This window comes from Theropithecus gelada, chromosome 15, assembly GCF_003255815.1.
Source record: "Theropithecus gelada isolate Dixy chromosome 15, Tgel_1.0, whole genome shotgun sequence".
Classification (NCBI taxonomy): domain Eukaryota; kingdom Metazoa; phylum Chordata; class Mammalia; order Primates; family Cercopithecidae; genus Theropithecus; species Theropithecus gelada.
Genome location: NC_037683.1, coordinates 66,825,119 through 66,841,811, shown reverse-complemented (window position 1 = coordinate 66,841,811; position 16,693 = coordinate 66,825,119). Strand labels below are relative to the sequence as shown.

The window sequence follows — 16,693 nt, the reverse complement described above, 5'->3', positions numbered from 1 at the left end:
AAAAAAAAAAAAAAAAAAAAAAAAAAAAAAAAAAAAAGGACTTGAGTCTGCAAGTTCGAGCTCTTGCTCTCTCTCACCCACATGATGTTTTCCACTCTATTAGGATGTCGTAAGAAGGCCCTCACAAGATGTAGTTCATTGATCTTGGACCTTCCAACCTCCAGAACCATGAGCCAAATAAATTTCTATTGTTTATAAATTATCCAGTCTGTAGTACTCTGTTATAGCAGTACAAAATGGACTAAGACAGCTTCACTCACTCAACTTGCTTTTGAAAAACATTTCCAACTCTATTCTACTTGGTAGACAGCTTTATAGAGCTTAAGCCTTAAGAGATCTTAATCCAAGAGAGAGCAATATTAGAAGCAAAAGGGAGAATAAAAATAAAGATAGATGAGAGATGCAGAAAGAAGACTAGAAAATGAGGAAAGAATGGAAGAAGGTGACACAAAACCACATGGGTGAAGTGGAAGGGAGAAATGAAACGTGACCAGATGAGAGAACAAGCACTGGGGGTGCACATTTACCACAAGTCAGAGAAGAAAGTTGGTGGGCAAAACTAACAGTGTAAGTAGTTTCTGGGGGTGAGAAATAGCACTGGATAGCTTCAAAGGAAGATGCAAAAGAGCAAGCTAGCAGAAATCAAAGAATCAGGGCAGAGAAGGGATGAAGAACCCGTTCCCACAATAAAGTCAGATACCAGCTGGTGGAGTATCACATTGTGAGCCTGAATATGAGGATCAAGGTCAGGTTTTGTCATTTTGTATACGGATTTATCACTTTATATTCTGATTCCTTATAAGTCTGTAGCTATAAGCAGGCTGGAGGGACATGGGGGACGCCAGCAAGCAAGAGCCCAGCAATTGATTTGAGCACTAGTTTTCTACTGTTTGCCTGGGATTGGGTGTTTAATAATGCTTTTATTACAATCAAATTTCAGTACATTGAGAACACTTTCTTTCTCAATGGAGTTTGCTGAAATGGGACTTTTCTCACCCACAGAATGATAACTGTTTGAACATGCATAAATATGTAAAGACGTATCAACTTAGGCCATCATCAAGCATGTTTAAAAAAATGTGCCCACCGGAAGACCTCCTCTTTCAGCTTTGGAGCCCCACCGCTCTGTTTCTGTATGGGGGAGCTTCTTCCGTCTGTCTTCTCCCTTCCTTCTTGCCTATTAAATGCTCCACTCCTTAAAATCACTCCACGTGTGTCCATGTCATTTTATCTAAACTAGCATGAGGACCAAGAACCTTGGTGTTCCTTCACTCATCAAAGCCATATCACTTTGGTGCATTGGCCGGGAATCTGAGGTACAGCCTTCATCGGAGAGGTGAGTGTGGGAGCAAGCTTAAAATCTATTCTGTCATTCCGAGGCACTCTTTGCCTCTATATTAAAATAAATCAAATAAATCAACAGGCATCCGTCAACCTAGTACACACACTTAGTGTTGGCTGCCGTACTCAAGTCACGGACATAAGGCTTGCTAGGGAGAAGGGGCAGAACTCCCCATTACCCACAGGTACTGGGACTGTTGGCCATGCTTGAACTAGCTTCTTTTCACGGGAGACCTTGCCATCACATGAGGCTGGGAAAAGTTCTGAGGCAACTGAGAATTTCTGGCCAGGTGTGATTCAAAGGCCTCTGGACCGGACACAGCCTCCAACAGCCCATTCTGGGTGTTGGCAGAGAACCTCAACTATCCTGTTGCAAAAGTCATCTTCCCTTTCTATCTGCAGCCTCTTACTCTTTCTCTGCGTGAAATGTGCAAGGATTTTTATGGTCTAGGAACAGGGTTTTCTTCTTTTCCCCTGCGGTGAGGTTACTTGATACCACTTCTCCGGCGAGCACATGGTATTTCTAAGCCACCTAGTAGAAATCAGGCTCTAGGCCTCTTCTGTGAATGGAAAGTTTCTGCTTTTAACAATTAAGAGTAAAACATCTTCTGTAGCCAAATTTTAATCTCGATATTGTCCCAATGGCAGGAAAACGGCCATTCGGTTCCTACGTTCCTTTAAGGTACCTATTTTGTCTCCTATTAAGACAGTACTTAATTAGTAAGGGGATTTTAAGTCTGGAAGTTAACCAGAACCATTTTTCTATGGGTAAATGGGCTATTATAGCATGGGCTATAATAGCAGGATATAGAGTTCAATCTGGCATGCTCCCTCCCTTAAAGGGGCCTTGCCCAATTACATCATTTTATTGGAATCCATTTTTTGGAAGGCACACAGGCCATGCAAGTCTAGGAAGTCAAAGGGAAATAAAAGGCAGAGAACTGATTGCTTGGGGACAGCATGACTAAGACCCAACACTCAGTTCCTCTGGTGCCATGGCTTGGAGGGTCACGCCTGCAGTCACATGCAGCACATTTAAGCGGGTGCTGGGAATCCAGGAGTGACGGACAGAAAATAGTTGGGGGGACGTCCTCTACTGTTTTCATCTCCATCCTGGATCACATACCAAAAGGAAGGAGACTAAAAGGATGCTTTTATTCTCACTTCTCTTTCTAGATGAGTAACAGATTGTCTTCAACATGCACTCCCCTAGAGTGTATTTTGAAGCACTGGGACTCCTTCGACCTTGGAACTTTGAAGAAAAAGTGGCTTATTTTCTTTTGCAGCCATATCAGGCAGGCCCAGGGAAAACAGTTTTCTAAAATTAAAAAGGTAACTTTCAGGGAAGTCATCTGAGGGGCCTCTTTATGTGGGGCCCCTTCAAGTTCCCTTCTCATTGCAGGACCTTAGGCAAGTAAAGGGAGACTTAGGCCAATTTTCTAACAACCCTAATAGGTATACAGAAGCTTTCTAAAATTTAACTTAAGTATTTGACCTCACACAGACTTAGCAAACCCTCACTGCAGCTAAAACAGGCAGCTCCATAAGCAGAGAGAAGTTTGGAGATAAGCAATATGTCTTCTACAGTAGGCCAAAAGGGAAAAGAAAAAACAGGGAAGGCAAAGAAATAGGGGAAACACAATTCCCAATAGGAAGAGAGGCAATACCTCTTAACAGCCCTAATTGAATTCCTTTCTACGATGTTTTTCCTTCTTTTGTAGTTTAAAATGGCTTCTATCTCTTTTATCATGTTCTTACAACCTGGGAAAAATTAATTTTCCAAACCTTAAAACACTTGACGTAGAGTTGAGCTAGGGGGAAGGGAACCCAGAAGCCTGAAATGCTGACAAAAGGGTAAAAATTTCTTACCAGTTGGGCTTTTGGCTTCTCTCCCTGTGCAAACCAGAACAAGGGATGATAAGGATCACTGTTGATGTTCTCCATAAATGTATAATTAATAAAAAAGGATTTGTAAGGTTGGTCTTAAGCTGTAAACAATCTTGTGTGCTTTGCGTGTCTTTCTATATGGTTCTATCAAAGAAAAGGTATCTTAGGTTAGGATGCAGGCCCAGGACCCCATAGGTCTGCTGTTCAAGCCAGCCCAGCAGAACGGTCAGTAACAAACTTGGCTACAGGCCTCCATCTTGCTTCATGTCCTTAGGAACATAATCTGTAACCACGTGGCAATACTTTGTTTTAGTCTCTGCCATTTTACAGTGGTGGCTGTCTTCTTGTGCTGTTAGTTCCTGGGTAAGGGCCACAAAATCAAATAAGCCAGTTTGTCACTCTGGGTGGTGCCAGCTGATCCATCAAGGGCAGGGTTTACAAAATATCTTAAGCCCTGATCTTAAGAGTGGTTTAGGAAGGGTCAAAATCTTGTAGCCTCCAGCTGCATGGCTCCTGGGCCATGGTTTCTAATCTTCCCCAGGCAAGAGGGAAGTACATCTTGGGAATCAGCTGTTACCATCTTTGTTTTAGACTACAGATTGTAAACCAGGCTCCTTCCAAAGCTGGTTCAGCCTGCACTCACGGATGGTCAAGGACAGCCTAGGGGCTGAAAAAAAATGGAGTTGTTTGGGTCAGATCTCTTTCACTGTCTCAGTCGCAATTTTGCAATGGTAGTTTCAAAAGCTGCCTATCACTCCTTTGAAAATACCTTGTACACTCATGGTTAAGTCATAACCTAATTAAGGCTCATTGATTTCATCTGCAAGGTTACTTTTTTTTGTAAAGTTCAAAAGCTGAAAATCTTAACTGCTTGGTATAGCTAAAGTCAAGTAACAAGGGATTTAAAAGGATTTTCTTAAAGAGTGCTCAGCTTAATTAAGAGTGGATATTCAAGTTATAGGTATATTTAAAAGGCCTTTATGTTTTTCTTTTTTTGGATGTTGCTTTTCTGGAAAAAGGCTCTTTTCTTCTCAGTCAACTGAGTTATTTTTCTCCATTTTTTGTCTTATCACTCTTAATGCATGCCTGAAAGGCTCTAAGATAACTTCTGGTAGCATGGGACTCCCTGGGAAAAACAGAGGACGTGCCACAGACCCTGTTTTGGGAAAATATAAACAAATAAATAAACAAAAACAAACCTCTGTTTTCCTCATAAAACCCCAGGAATTAAAAGGAAATTATCCCTCTCAAAATCAAAGGCTCTGTTCTGTTTTGCATTGTGTTATCTGATGGTTTGAGTTTTGGGAGTATCAGAAATTACTTCGCATTATGAGAGAGCTTTGGTAATAACTAGGTAGAAAATACACTGTAAGGGATGGCTAATAGTAGTTATAAATCAGACAAGCATGCTCTTAGCCACCTGGAAAATAAGGCAACATCCCAACCCTACATTGAGAGATGAGACTCCCATCAGGGATGGGCTGATAACAAAATAAGCCAATTGGCTTTGGTTTGCCTCGAAAGGAAATGCATAGTAGAAGCATTACACCATCTTCTCCCATGGTATCTATATGGTCTTTTCATACATTAACCATTGAAATAAAAGCACAGTAAGAAGTCTTAAGACACCACTCTGCCCTTTGGTAAAAGGGTTATAAAAGGTTGTAAAAATTTCACCTCATGGTCAAACTGATTAAGATAAAATGGAATAATCTATAAGTTTTCATTTGAACAAATAAACTAATGCAAGGGTAAAATTTAGCTTTAAACAGAATTTTCATGTCACAGTAAAGACTAACAAAATGTTTTTGCCTTTTGAGTCATCATTTTGGCAAAATAATTTATGGCAATCTGGAAATTATCCTTCCTGATGCCTGGCTTTTTGGATGGTTCAGAGGCTCCTGAAACCTTCAGAAAAGAGGTAAACAGAATTATTTGACATGTTTAGTCACATGAGATTGCCAAAATGATGTCCAATCTTCTTTAAGTTACATTTTGGTGAACACTAATATATGTTCAAAAATTGTATGGGTTGTCTAAAATTCTAATGCCTAAGTATATGCTATCAATCATAATTAAGGGTAAAGTTATTGTAAACCACAAAGATAAATAAAGTTCTTTCCCAGTCATGTTTTTAACTGTAACTATCCTGGAAATGTTGCCATCCACAGACAATTGTTGTCTTGCTTTGTTCGTTCTCAAAAGATGGTTTATAATCGAGCTATATTAAGGACTTTAACAGGTGTTCTCAAATGCAGGTTATTAATAGCTTTGAAGATTGTAACACTGAAATAGAGGGAGAATCTACGGGCCTCCTAAAAACCTGACATGTTCACAAATATCAAGCAAAACAAAATTTAACTAAGCACTGAGAAAGTTAAAGCAAACTTTTTGACTTTTGCTTGGAATACTGCTAATCCTTGTTTAGTTTTTCAGAGTCAAGGAAACTTATTTTAAACAATTTACAGCCTTTAATAATTAAGTAAGGTATTCTGTAAACAAAATTTGGAACATGTTCATTTTTCTCCGCCTGGTTCCTCTAGAATCTGTAGACTATCTATAAGTACTCTTATGGCAATAAAGTTGTTTGCATCAGTGCAGTAAGAATCAATTTTTCTTTGTCAACAGGACACAATTGGAAAACCGGTTATTTTATCAAGGCTTTGACTGAAAGGGTGTGTTTCCCTTTAAGGAATCAAGTTTGACATGTAGAGCTAATTAAAGCCCCTTGGGGAGAACTGGCCTCCTACCTTGTCTATACAGTCCCCACACAGGGTTCCTGACCTGTGGTCAGTAAAGAATGTCACTTTCTAATAGGTCTGGAAGCTCTGAGTGTATCTTGGGACCTCAAGAGGAAAGGATCACCCAACTCACAGGTATTAGAGGATACAAACCCATGGCTGGGCTTGGCTTTAAAAGTCTTATCTGAAATTCCTTGTGAAACAGAGTTTCATCAAAGCCAATCCAAAAGGCCTATGTAAAAATAACCATCCTTGCTGCACTTTATGCAAATAATCAGGCCAACCATAAGACTAAAGTTCATTCATAATTACTTTTTACCAAAAATGAGGACTGAAGAGAAAAATTTTGCTCCAAAGCTTATCATAAATTTGTCATTAAATCCTAGTCTCATTGTTTTTAAACTTTTTGCCTACATTTTAGACTAATCTGTGAATCAAGTGATGATCTGCAGCTTAGAAAAAAAAAAAAAGGATGGGTAATGTAAAAATGTGAATCAATATGCTAGTTCTGGGCAACTACTTTGCAAATTCTGCCAGGTAAGGAAAGTGAGTAAGGTGCCCATAACTCTGAGCTTTCTTTGTTTGGGAAAATAAAAGCAAGGAACTCCATAGACCCCCAAAGGGGAATTCTGTATCTTGGCAAGTAAAATTTTAAATGGAAATTGTCTACCACACCACACTTGTGGGAACTGCTGTCCTCACTCTACTATTTGCAATAGGGTTATTACATGGTAGCAGCACCTTCTAACTAAAATATCCGACAGAGTTTTCATTGCTGTTGTATTTTGCTTTATCATTATCCTTATAACCGGGATAATAGTGACTGACAAAAAGGAAGCATAAAAGTTTTACTATCACTAAGTCTCCTAGGATTTTTTATTGGGTTTAGTGATGCACTTTTAAATGAAACATGCTGCTTTTGGATTAACACCTAGTAAAGGAAAGGAAAATCTACAGGTGCTTAAAAATCAAATCAAAATTATTAACAGGCTCAGGGGAAATGCCGGCTTCAGCCCTGGGTGGCTACAATCCCTCTTTAAGAAATTCCAGTCTTCTTCATGGAATTGGTTAACCCCTTTATTAAGCCCTCTCTTGCTTGTATGTCTTGAATTGATATTTGGACACTGTATTTTCAGTACTATAACTCAAATTGTTTCTTCTCGCCTAAAAGCAATCAAACTGTAAATGGTGCTGCAAACTGAACCACACATGGATATGCCACTCTTCCCAGGACCCTTAAATCAACCCCAGGAGGAGCCCTAACTGCTGTTCCCCATTCCACACCCCTTTTAAATTGGAAGTAGCCAGAAAGAGTCTTCGCCGAAAACCCCCTAACTGCAGTTAGTGTGATATCGCCACAGGGAGGAATGTGGTAGGAGTTACTAAGAAAAAGAAATTATTTTAGGCAGATAGAGAGGAAAAGGGGTCCTTGGGTAGTTTTCATCTTTTAAAGCATATCCGGAAAATTTTCTTGTAAAGCCCCAGCTCTTAGAGCCAGGTGGGCAACCTTTTATATGCCAATGCTGACTATTAGAAACTGGGTCCACCCAACATGGCAATTCCCTTGGCCTTCTTGTCCCTGGCCCACATACTCTTGGCAACATGGCCACCCCCACATATCCCCACGTGTGTAGAAATCATGGCGCCCTGCATTTGCATATTAAAAGGTAGGGTGGGAGGACCAGCTTTTTTGCGGGCTATGTGAATGACATGCCTGGTCAAACTTATTCCCTGAGCCCTATGCAAATCAGACACCGCCTCCTCCAGCCTCTGCATATGTACCTGGCTGGTGTCCACCACACCTGGGGATCTCTTCTTTCAGCTTTGGAGCCACTCCCCCATCTGTCTCTGTACAGGGGAGGTTCTTCCTTCTGTCTTCTCCCTTCCTTCTTCCCCGTCTTGCATATTAAACTCTCCGCTCCTTAAAACCGCACACACACACACACACACACACACACAAAAATATGCCCACCAAAAATTATTACAGGAGTATAAAAAAGCATGCTGTACATTCTTTTTACACAAAGAACACATTGGAGAATAAATTAGCATGGAAAATGGTCTCTTTGCAGGCACAATAACTATTGTTTCCTTATTAAATCCAGTTTTCCAATTAAGTAGAGCCTCACTGATCTACACTATGGCTGGGAGGTCCCACAGAGAATTTCTGAATTTTGTAGATTAGTGAAACACTATAATTGGGGGGAAAAATCATGACACTGACTCCAGGAGAATAGAAAAATGACTGCCATTGTATTTATTTTGATAACTGGATTTAATTTTTAATTACTGAAATGCTTCATAATGGATAAACATGCCGTAAACTTTGGCAACAGTCATGAAAGGATAGAGACAGGGAATTAATTTATTAGCACCTACTAAGTACTGTGTACTCACTGTTCTACTAGCTTTCTTGTGTGATCCAGATAGCACTTTACTAATAATAGCCATGGTTATTATTCCCAATGTTCAGAGAAAAAACCTGAGCCCCAAAGGGGTTAAGTGATTTGCCCCAGGGGGCACAGCTTGTAGGTGGCTGAGCTGAAGTTCTAGCCTTTTTTATGTCATAGAAAAAGCTTAACCATATTTTAGTTTTGCTTTGTGTGTCAATTTCAAAAGGAATTCTCATCATTTTCAAATTGCGTATTCTGAATGCCATTGTTGTAGACAGAATTGACATTGCTCATCTGTGCTTCCATTACGTCAAAAAAAATCAAAACCATGGAATCTTCTGATCACAAAAGCAAGTAATCATCTTATCTGGACTTCTAGCTGAGCAGCTGAAAGTTACTAATTTTGTTGAATATTTTAAATCTATTTTCATTTGTAGGACATGACTAGATACTTGTCCAAATTGAGAATGTAAACATCAAATAGATCAGATAATCATTTGAGCTCCTCAAATATTGGAGTTTCACTGATAATATCGGAGCTTTAAATATAAAAATGCTTGCTAGCGCGCGCACACACACACACAATACTTGTTTCATTGGCATGCACGCACTCATTTCTAGAAACTCTGAAGAATAAAGCTTTACACTTATTACCTCCCCATCTCACTCCCTCCCTAGTCTCTATCAAATATTTGGGTTTTATCTCCTCCCAGTTTCAGTAAAAGTTGAAAGAACCAGAACTCATTTTGTGACCAATAAGCAGTTCGTCAGGGTCTACACTGAGTCAGACACCTAGGTCTAGAAACATTGAAATGAATAATTCTGGGTCCCTGCTATCAAGGAGATCAGAGTTGATCCAATAAAAGAAATCGTGGTCTTACTTTATAGAAAGTTCAACAACAAAGATACATGCAAACAGATGCCAGAGCATATAAAAGGATAAGCTGATCCAGCTTGAGGGTTTGTGGAATGGGGTCGTCAGAGGATTCTTGGAACAGGTGATGTTAGAGCTGAGAGCAAGTCCATAGTCTGGAGAGGAACTAAGACAAAGCTACCACCAACCAGAAGAGGGAGAATGGGAAAAACAGATGCTAGATTAATTTCACTAAGAATACTGCTATTATATTAATGAGCTTTAATTCATCACAACTATAAGGATTTGGTTAATCACCTCTATTTGTAAAAGGCCACGGGAGGGGTTCTGAGGATAATCTAGTCCAGAAAAGACGAAGGTTGAGCTGAAGCAATGGCAATGCGGTGGGGAAGTAGAGATAGATCAGAGAAACTCATCAAGCAGATTTAGTAAACCTGCTGACTGATTGGTTGTGCTGACATTAGAGAAAGGAGTCAGGGATGACTTCAGAGATTCCAGCTAGTTATTTTGTGCAAGTTTTTAGGGACACATGCTAAATGTATTTTGGTCATAATGAATTTAAAATGCTGATGATACATACACGTAAAGATGTCAGGTAGAGAAGTAGACACAAGTCTGAACTGGATAAATATTTAGGGGCCAAAGATACAGGCTAATGAAGAGAGCAAATTTGTAGATCTCCCTCTGCCCCACTCTCTTTCTCCTTCTGACATAAATTAAGAAGATGAAAGCAGAGAAAAACATAAGCATCTTTAGAAACCTATCCAACACAGGGAATAAACTTGTAACTAGATCTACAGTTTAGTTCGACCAATTTGCCCAGATTCAGAAATAATTATGTTGCACTAAAGTTTTCATTACAGAGAAATCTGACATCTATATTTGTGTATATGAAGAACATGATTTATAAAATATACAACAACAAAAGAATAAAAAAGAAGTCCAAAAATTTTCATTTTTAAAAAGGCCCCTAGGCTGCTAAAAGTGATATGGTATCCTTATCAGAAACATAACTCAGATTGGATACACAGAAGATTTAGAAGTAAATCCTATTAACTGTTACCATTTTGAACTATCAAATCAACTAAGGTTTCAAACAAAAATTTAATCTAGAAATGACATATAATACATTGATAAAAAGAGGGAGGTGTTATTTGAAAAGGAACTGACCTGTTAGTCAAAGAGCAGATGAACCGAGTTTTCTCATTCATTCTCTATTCCTTCTTAATAGGGATCACCTACTGCCTTCCATTTCTGAGCTCTCTGAAATCATTCTTTCTGATCATCTCCTTCTGTTACACTCTTCTTAGCCACAGATGAATAGCTCAATCATCTATGCATTAGCTAACGTCAGTGTCTGTGACATTATGGGAAGGCATTTTGTGACAAATAGGACACTTGCTTTAAGCAGTCATTCTAGAACAGGTTGGAGATTTGCTTGGATCCATATACAGGCTATCTTCCAAGATAACAGGTACAAAATGCCTAGCAAAAAGTACTGTACAGAGTAGGTGTATTAGCCTGTTCTCACACTGCTAATAAAGACATACCCAAGACCGGGCAATTTACAAAAGAAAGAGATTTAATGGACGTATAGTTCCACATGGCTGGGGAGGTCTCACAATCACGGCAAAAGGGATCAAGTCGCGTCTTACATGGACGACAGCAAACAAAGAGAGAAAGCACGTTTGCACAGGGGGAACACCTGTTTTTAAAACCATCAGATCTCGTGAGACTTACTATCACGAGAACAGCACAGCAAAACCCGCCCCCATGATTCAATTACCTCCCACAGGTTCCTCCTATGACACGTGGGAATTGTGGGGGTTACAATTCAAGATAAGATTTGGGTGGGGACACAACCAAACCATATCAGTAGGTGATTACTTAATTTCAGCTGTCGTTTTTTAAAATCTCTATTATCAACCAGCCTCTCCTTTCAAGGAGTCTATTATAGTTGTCCAGACACTACCCTGACTCCACTTTCTGTAATTTCTATATGGCAATGTTTGCTTAAACTTATTTCTACATTCTACACATTTAAATTATATCCTCTAGTGGTAGTAAGAGACTCTTAGATCTTTAAAGACAACAATAAATAACAGCTAATGTATTTATTGAGTGCTTCCCATGTACCAAAATGTTCTCAGTACTTCATATGTATTATCTCACCTTCACAATAACTCTAAAGGAAGGTTCTATTATTATCAGTTTTACAGACGAGGAAACTGGGGCATGGGCTGACCAGTCAGTCAGTGTCAAGATCAAGAGGGAAACTCAGGCAGCCTCACTCTGGAGCCTATAATTTAATCATCACATACAGAATAAATGTTTTCTTGAGTGTCTGGAGACAAGCAAATTTTGTGAGCTGCTCTACATAAAAGGGTCCCATAGCTCAATGAGCTGGAAACACTGAATACATACATATATATAAAACTCTTTCAAAAAGGAAACATCTGAGTAGTCCTATTGCAAAGAAGTCTGCTTAATTTTGTTTAATCGATTGTTTTTCAATTTTTAAACCTTGAAACCTGTTTTCATGTGGTTTCTAACCACATCTCCTAGAATTGATACCTGTGCACAAGACTTTGGGAAAGTGTTCAGAAATGGTCTCTTACCTGTGGCACTGAAAGATTTGGAGGTTCATGGCTGTCCCACAGGACAAATTGAAAAGAATCTTCAAAAATTTCTCCACCAAAGTGACGATAATAAATGATTCCATTAAACAAATCCCTCTGAAGGAAGCCAGGGACAGGATAGCCTATCGGGTTCATAAAACATCACATACTTTTGTACAAGCCTATCAAATATCGAGGGACAATGATATTGGACTTATCTTCAAAAGTCTTATCTGTCTAGTATATGTCCCCAAGGAATCTGCATTAAATGCTTTCATCAAAGATAAATAATAAAGCAGAAAAATAATAAATAATAAAGCAGGAAAACTAAACTTGCTACATCTGTCTTGATATATGGAAAAATTAGCATTAGAAAAATATTTTCAAGAAACTTACTCTTATTTCAAATATACAAAGTAACACTAACTACTTATTTGATCCCTATTTTGTCAAACTCTGGATCTACCCACTTTAAGAAGTAGTTACAAAATGATTCTAACAAAATGTAAACAAATGTTATTCATGAAATTATCAATAATCTAGAATATTCCAAAAATCTCCTTTTAGACTAATTTGTTCTATCACCTTGCTCAGCTGACTTAATTTTTCATACAGTAATGGTTACTTTGAGGCTCAGCTCTGGAAATCCGTAGATGCACAACCTTGGATAGATCAAATTAACTTTCCTAAATCTCAGGCTTCCTCATTATAAAATGGGAATAAAAATACTATCTTACTTCAGAAAATTGATGTTCACCTTAGCACAAACTCTGACACAATGTCAGCAAACCCAGAAGGGTGCATAGTAGGTTCTCCACGGAAGAGTGAATTCCATTCAAATGATCTTGACTACCCAGAACTTACCTATCAGTCCTGGCCCTGGCTTCTTCATGATCTCTCCAGCCTGCGGAGGTTTCGTGATATTGAAGAAGATGTAGTCATCACTGCCGTCCGCATCTGAAGCTCGCAGCATAGATCCCTGGATCAGGATAGTCTGCCCCTCTTCCAGTTCAATCACAACGTTGGTTATGAGGAACGGGGGACTATCATCTTTGGGCAAGATGTTGATGGGGAATTTGTGACGGATGCTGTGATGACCATCAAATATCCGGAAGACCACGAAGTCTTTGGTGGAATCGCTGTCATCATGATGATAGCGAACAACTCCAGCCTGGAGATCAGCCACGGTGAAGAGAAATCCTTTGCCCCCTGAGGGAGAGAGCAGAGATGGAGCAGATTGAGCAAGGGAGTGCAGAAGCAGCAGCTGTGGGGAAAGCATCAATACAACAGAGGCTGCTAAGGAAAGTGTGCAGCCCGTATTTCCCTCACCTGGAAAAACTACAGATTGTTAGTGGGTTCTGGGACAACACATCTAGTTTTGAATACTGGCTCCAACATTCATCAGTTGTGCAGATTTGAGCAAGGTATTTAATTTATAAAACTTATCTATAAAACATGGATAATACTACTGTGATGGTTTTAACTTTTTCCATCAACTTAACTGGGCTAAGGAATGCCCAGACAACTGGTAAAATATTACTGCTGGGTGGTTCTGTGAAGAGGGTGTTTCTTGAAGTGATCAGCATTCGAATCAGTAGACTGAGAAAAGATCACGCTCATCACTGTGGACAGGCATCACCCAATCCATTGAGGGACTAAGTAGAACAAAAAGGAAGAGGAAAGGGGAATGCTCTCTTTCTTCTGGAGCTGAGACTTCCTTCCATCTTCTTCCCTCTGACACTGGAGCTCCTGGCTCTTGGGCCTTTGAACTCTGGAACATAAACCAGCCACCCTCTAACACCCCCATTTGTCCCTCCACCCTTCACCTTCCCTACCACACTCACCCCTCTCCACTCCCCTTGCCCAGCTTCTCAAGCCTTTGGCTTTGGACTGGGAGTTACACCATCAGCTTCCCTGGTTCTCGGGCCTTCAGACTAATACCCACGACTTCATGGGCTTTCCTGGTTCTCCAATGGCCTAACATGGAACCTCTCAGCCTCCACAATTACATAAGCCAATTCCCATAATAAATCACCTCATAGATAGGTAGGTAGGTAGGCAGGTAGGTAGATAGATAGATACATAGATACATAGATAGACATTCTGTTGGCTTAATTTCTCTAGCGAACCCTTACTAATACAAATACTTACCTCATAATCCACAGCAAGAATGAGAGAACTTAAGCAACAGTAAGCCTACAATAAATGTTGGTTATTCTTCAGCTAATTGCTACCATCCTACATGGCAGCAGTTCTTAGAGGAGTGGTCTCAAACCAGCAACCTCAGTACTATCTAGAAAGTTTTAGAAATGTAAATTCTCAGGACTTACCCTGGACCTGCTGAATCAGAAATTCAGGGGTGGGTGGGAGGGAGGCAACAACCAGTGTTATCAAGCCTATTTGAAAATTACTGGCTCAAAGAGCAAGAGCTAGAGCTCTGATATCTAACAGACTGGGTTCAAATCCCAGTTCTGTCATTTTCTAGGTGTGTTACCTTAGATAAGTCAGTTGTTCTAAGTCTCAGGTTACCCATTTGTAAAATGGCAATAATAATAGTATCTAATACCATAAAGTTGATATGAGATAAACAAGATAAAGCATACAGAATGCTTTGCACAGTATCTGTCACAAAGTAAATGCTTAATAAATGGTTATACTATTTTCTATCTCCTCTGAACCCAGACCATCAATGCATTATGTTCTCCCACTCTTCATTTCATCTGTATAGTATTAATAAACATTGCTTTCTTTTCTTCAGAGACTTACAATTCTTTTTGTTTTTTTGTTTTGTTTGGTTTTGTTTTGTTTTGTTTTTGAGACAGAGTCTCCCTCTGTCTCCCAGGTTGGAGTGCAGTGGCGCGATCTCGGCTCATTGCAACCTCCACCTCCTGGGTTCAAACGATTCTCTTGCCTCAGCCTCCAGAGTAGCTGGGACTCAGGCACACACCACCACACCGGGCTATTTTTGTGTTTTTAGTAGAGACGGGGTTTCACCATGTTGGCCAGGCTGGTCTCAAACTCCTGAGCTCAAGTGATCTGCCCATCTCAGCCTCCCGAAATGCTGGGATTACAGCCATGAGCCACTGTGCCCAGCCAAAGACTTACAATTCTTAATGGCAGGTGCACCCCAGTACTCTCTTCACACCATGTGGCTGTGTTAAAGACCTTAGAGGAATAAACTATTTAACACTTTCCTTGCCCAAGAGCCACTTTATGCTTCTTCCTCACTACCAGAATCCTAGTTGTATTTGGCATAGCAATACAGTCATTTAAAAATACTCAGACTTCTCGACTCGCTTGCACTGAGGAGTTGTATGTGACATAGTTGGATAAAGAAATCTAAGTGGAAATTGTTGTATTGTGCTCCTAGGAAAACTTGTTAAATAGAGCAAACTTAGATGCCATAACTTCTTTCATTGTTCCTTCTGTGTCTTCCAGCCTCAAAGACATGAAGAAAATAACTAATTTTCAAGCCGCTACACTTGGATTTCTCTTACGTACAACTGAACACCCAACCTGACTGGTATACCCAGATTTAAACTGGCCTCCCACTGTCCTGGGATTAAGTAGTAGGATTTATCACACATGTATTATTTTGTTTTTGATTCCAGAATTCCCTGATCACTTTCCCTGAGAGTTATCTTTCTGCTTTACAGTTAGGGAAACTAAGAAGATAACTGAATTAAATCCTCTGAGCTCATTATAAGGAATGACTTATTTTATCATAAAGTGTAAATATTACTTTTATTAGGATTATTACCTTGTTAACTATCATCCCATAGAATTATAAATTTATTTCTTTTAAACCATGACAACTACTACTAATAACATAACATCATTATTACTGAACTATTCATTAAGCATTAATTTTTCTTTTCTTTCTTTTTTTTTTTCTTGAGATGGAATCTTGCCTTGTCACCCAGGCTGGAGTGCAGCGGCGTGATCTTGGCTCACTGCAACCTCTGCTGCCCAGGTTCAAGCAATTCTCCTGTCTCAGCCTCCCAAGTAGCTGGGACTACAGATGCCTACCACCATGCCCGGCCAATTTTTGTATTTTTAGTAGAGACGGGGGTTTACCATATTGGTCAGGCTGGTCTCCAACTCCTGACCTCAGATGATCCACTCGCTTCAGTCTCCCAAAATGTGGGGATTACAGGCATGAGCCGCTGCACTTGGCCTAATTTTTCAATATACTTGTTTGAAGCAGAGAAAGAAAAAACATTTTGTCCTCCAACTGGGAAAAAAATAACTAGTTAAGGAGTACACTTAGAAGGAGTCCTACATGGCATCTAGAAAGCAAAACTGAGGTTAAAACAATGAGCCACGCACAAGGTACTGTTCATAAATGGTTAGACATTGATCAGAGCACTTGAACACAAAAGTCAATGGTTTCAAGATCTCCAGATTTTCTGCATTTGTCAATTTCATTGAGAAATGAGGCCCAAGAGATGCTACATATATCTGTTAAATATGTGTACTTCTGAAGAAAATACTTTTGGATTCTTTGCTAGGTTACCAAGTTGGATCATTCACCTCTTAAAGTCAGCCATCCATGCTGCAGGCCACCAACAGTGACTAGCCGGACAGCACCAATGTCGTCATTGTCGACGACCTGAAATTGTTCCCAAGTGATGGCTCGAGACTGCCCCTCAAGGAGATTCAGACCTGTGAAAGAAAGGAGAAAAGGGTTTTGGCATGATAGACTGGATAAAGAAAATGTGCACATTGGACCATGGAACACTATGCAGTGTAAAAAATAGTGAGTTCATGCCCTTTGCGGGGGACATGGATGAAGCTGGAAACCATCGTCCTCAGCAAACTAACACAGGAACAGTAAAC

At 39.7% G+C, this 16,693-nt stretch overlaps 1 protein-coding gene across 1 annotated transcript in view; it reads right to left on the bottom strand.

Moving 5' to 3' along the window:
* Positions 1–16,693, bottom strand: part of FREM1 (FRAS1 related extracellular matrix 1) — a 166,505-nt gene that overhangs the window by 92,132 nt on the left and 57,680 nt on the right. The window contains exons 8-10 of the mRNA XM_025359692.1: positions 16,388–16,519; positions 12,719–13,063; positions 11,855–11,997 (exon numbers count right to left, since the gene is read on the bottom strand). Coding sequence (XP_025215477.1) covers positions 11,855–11,997; positions 12,719–13,063; positions 16,388–16,519 — 620 coding nt within the window. The remainder of the gene's footprint in view (positions 1–11,854; positions 11,998–12,718; positions 13,064–16,387; positions 16,520–16,693) is intronic.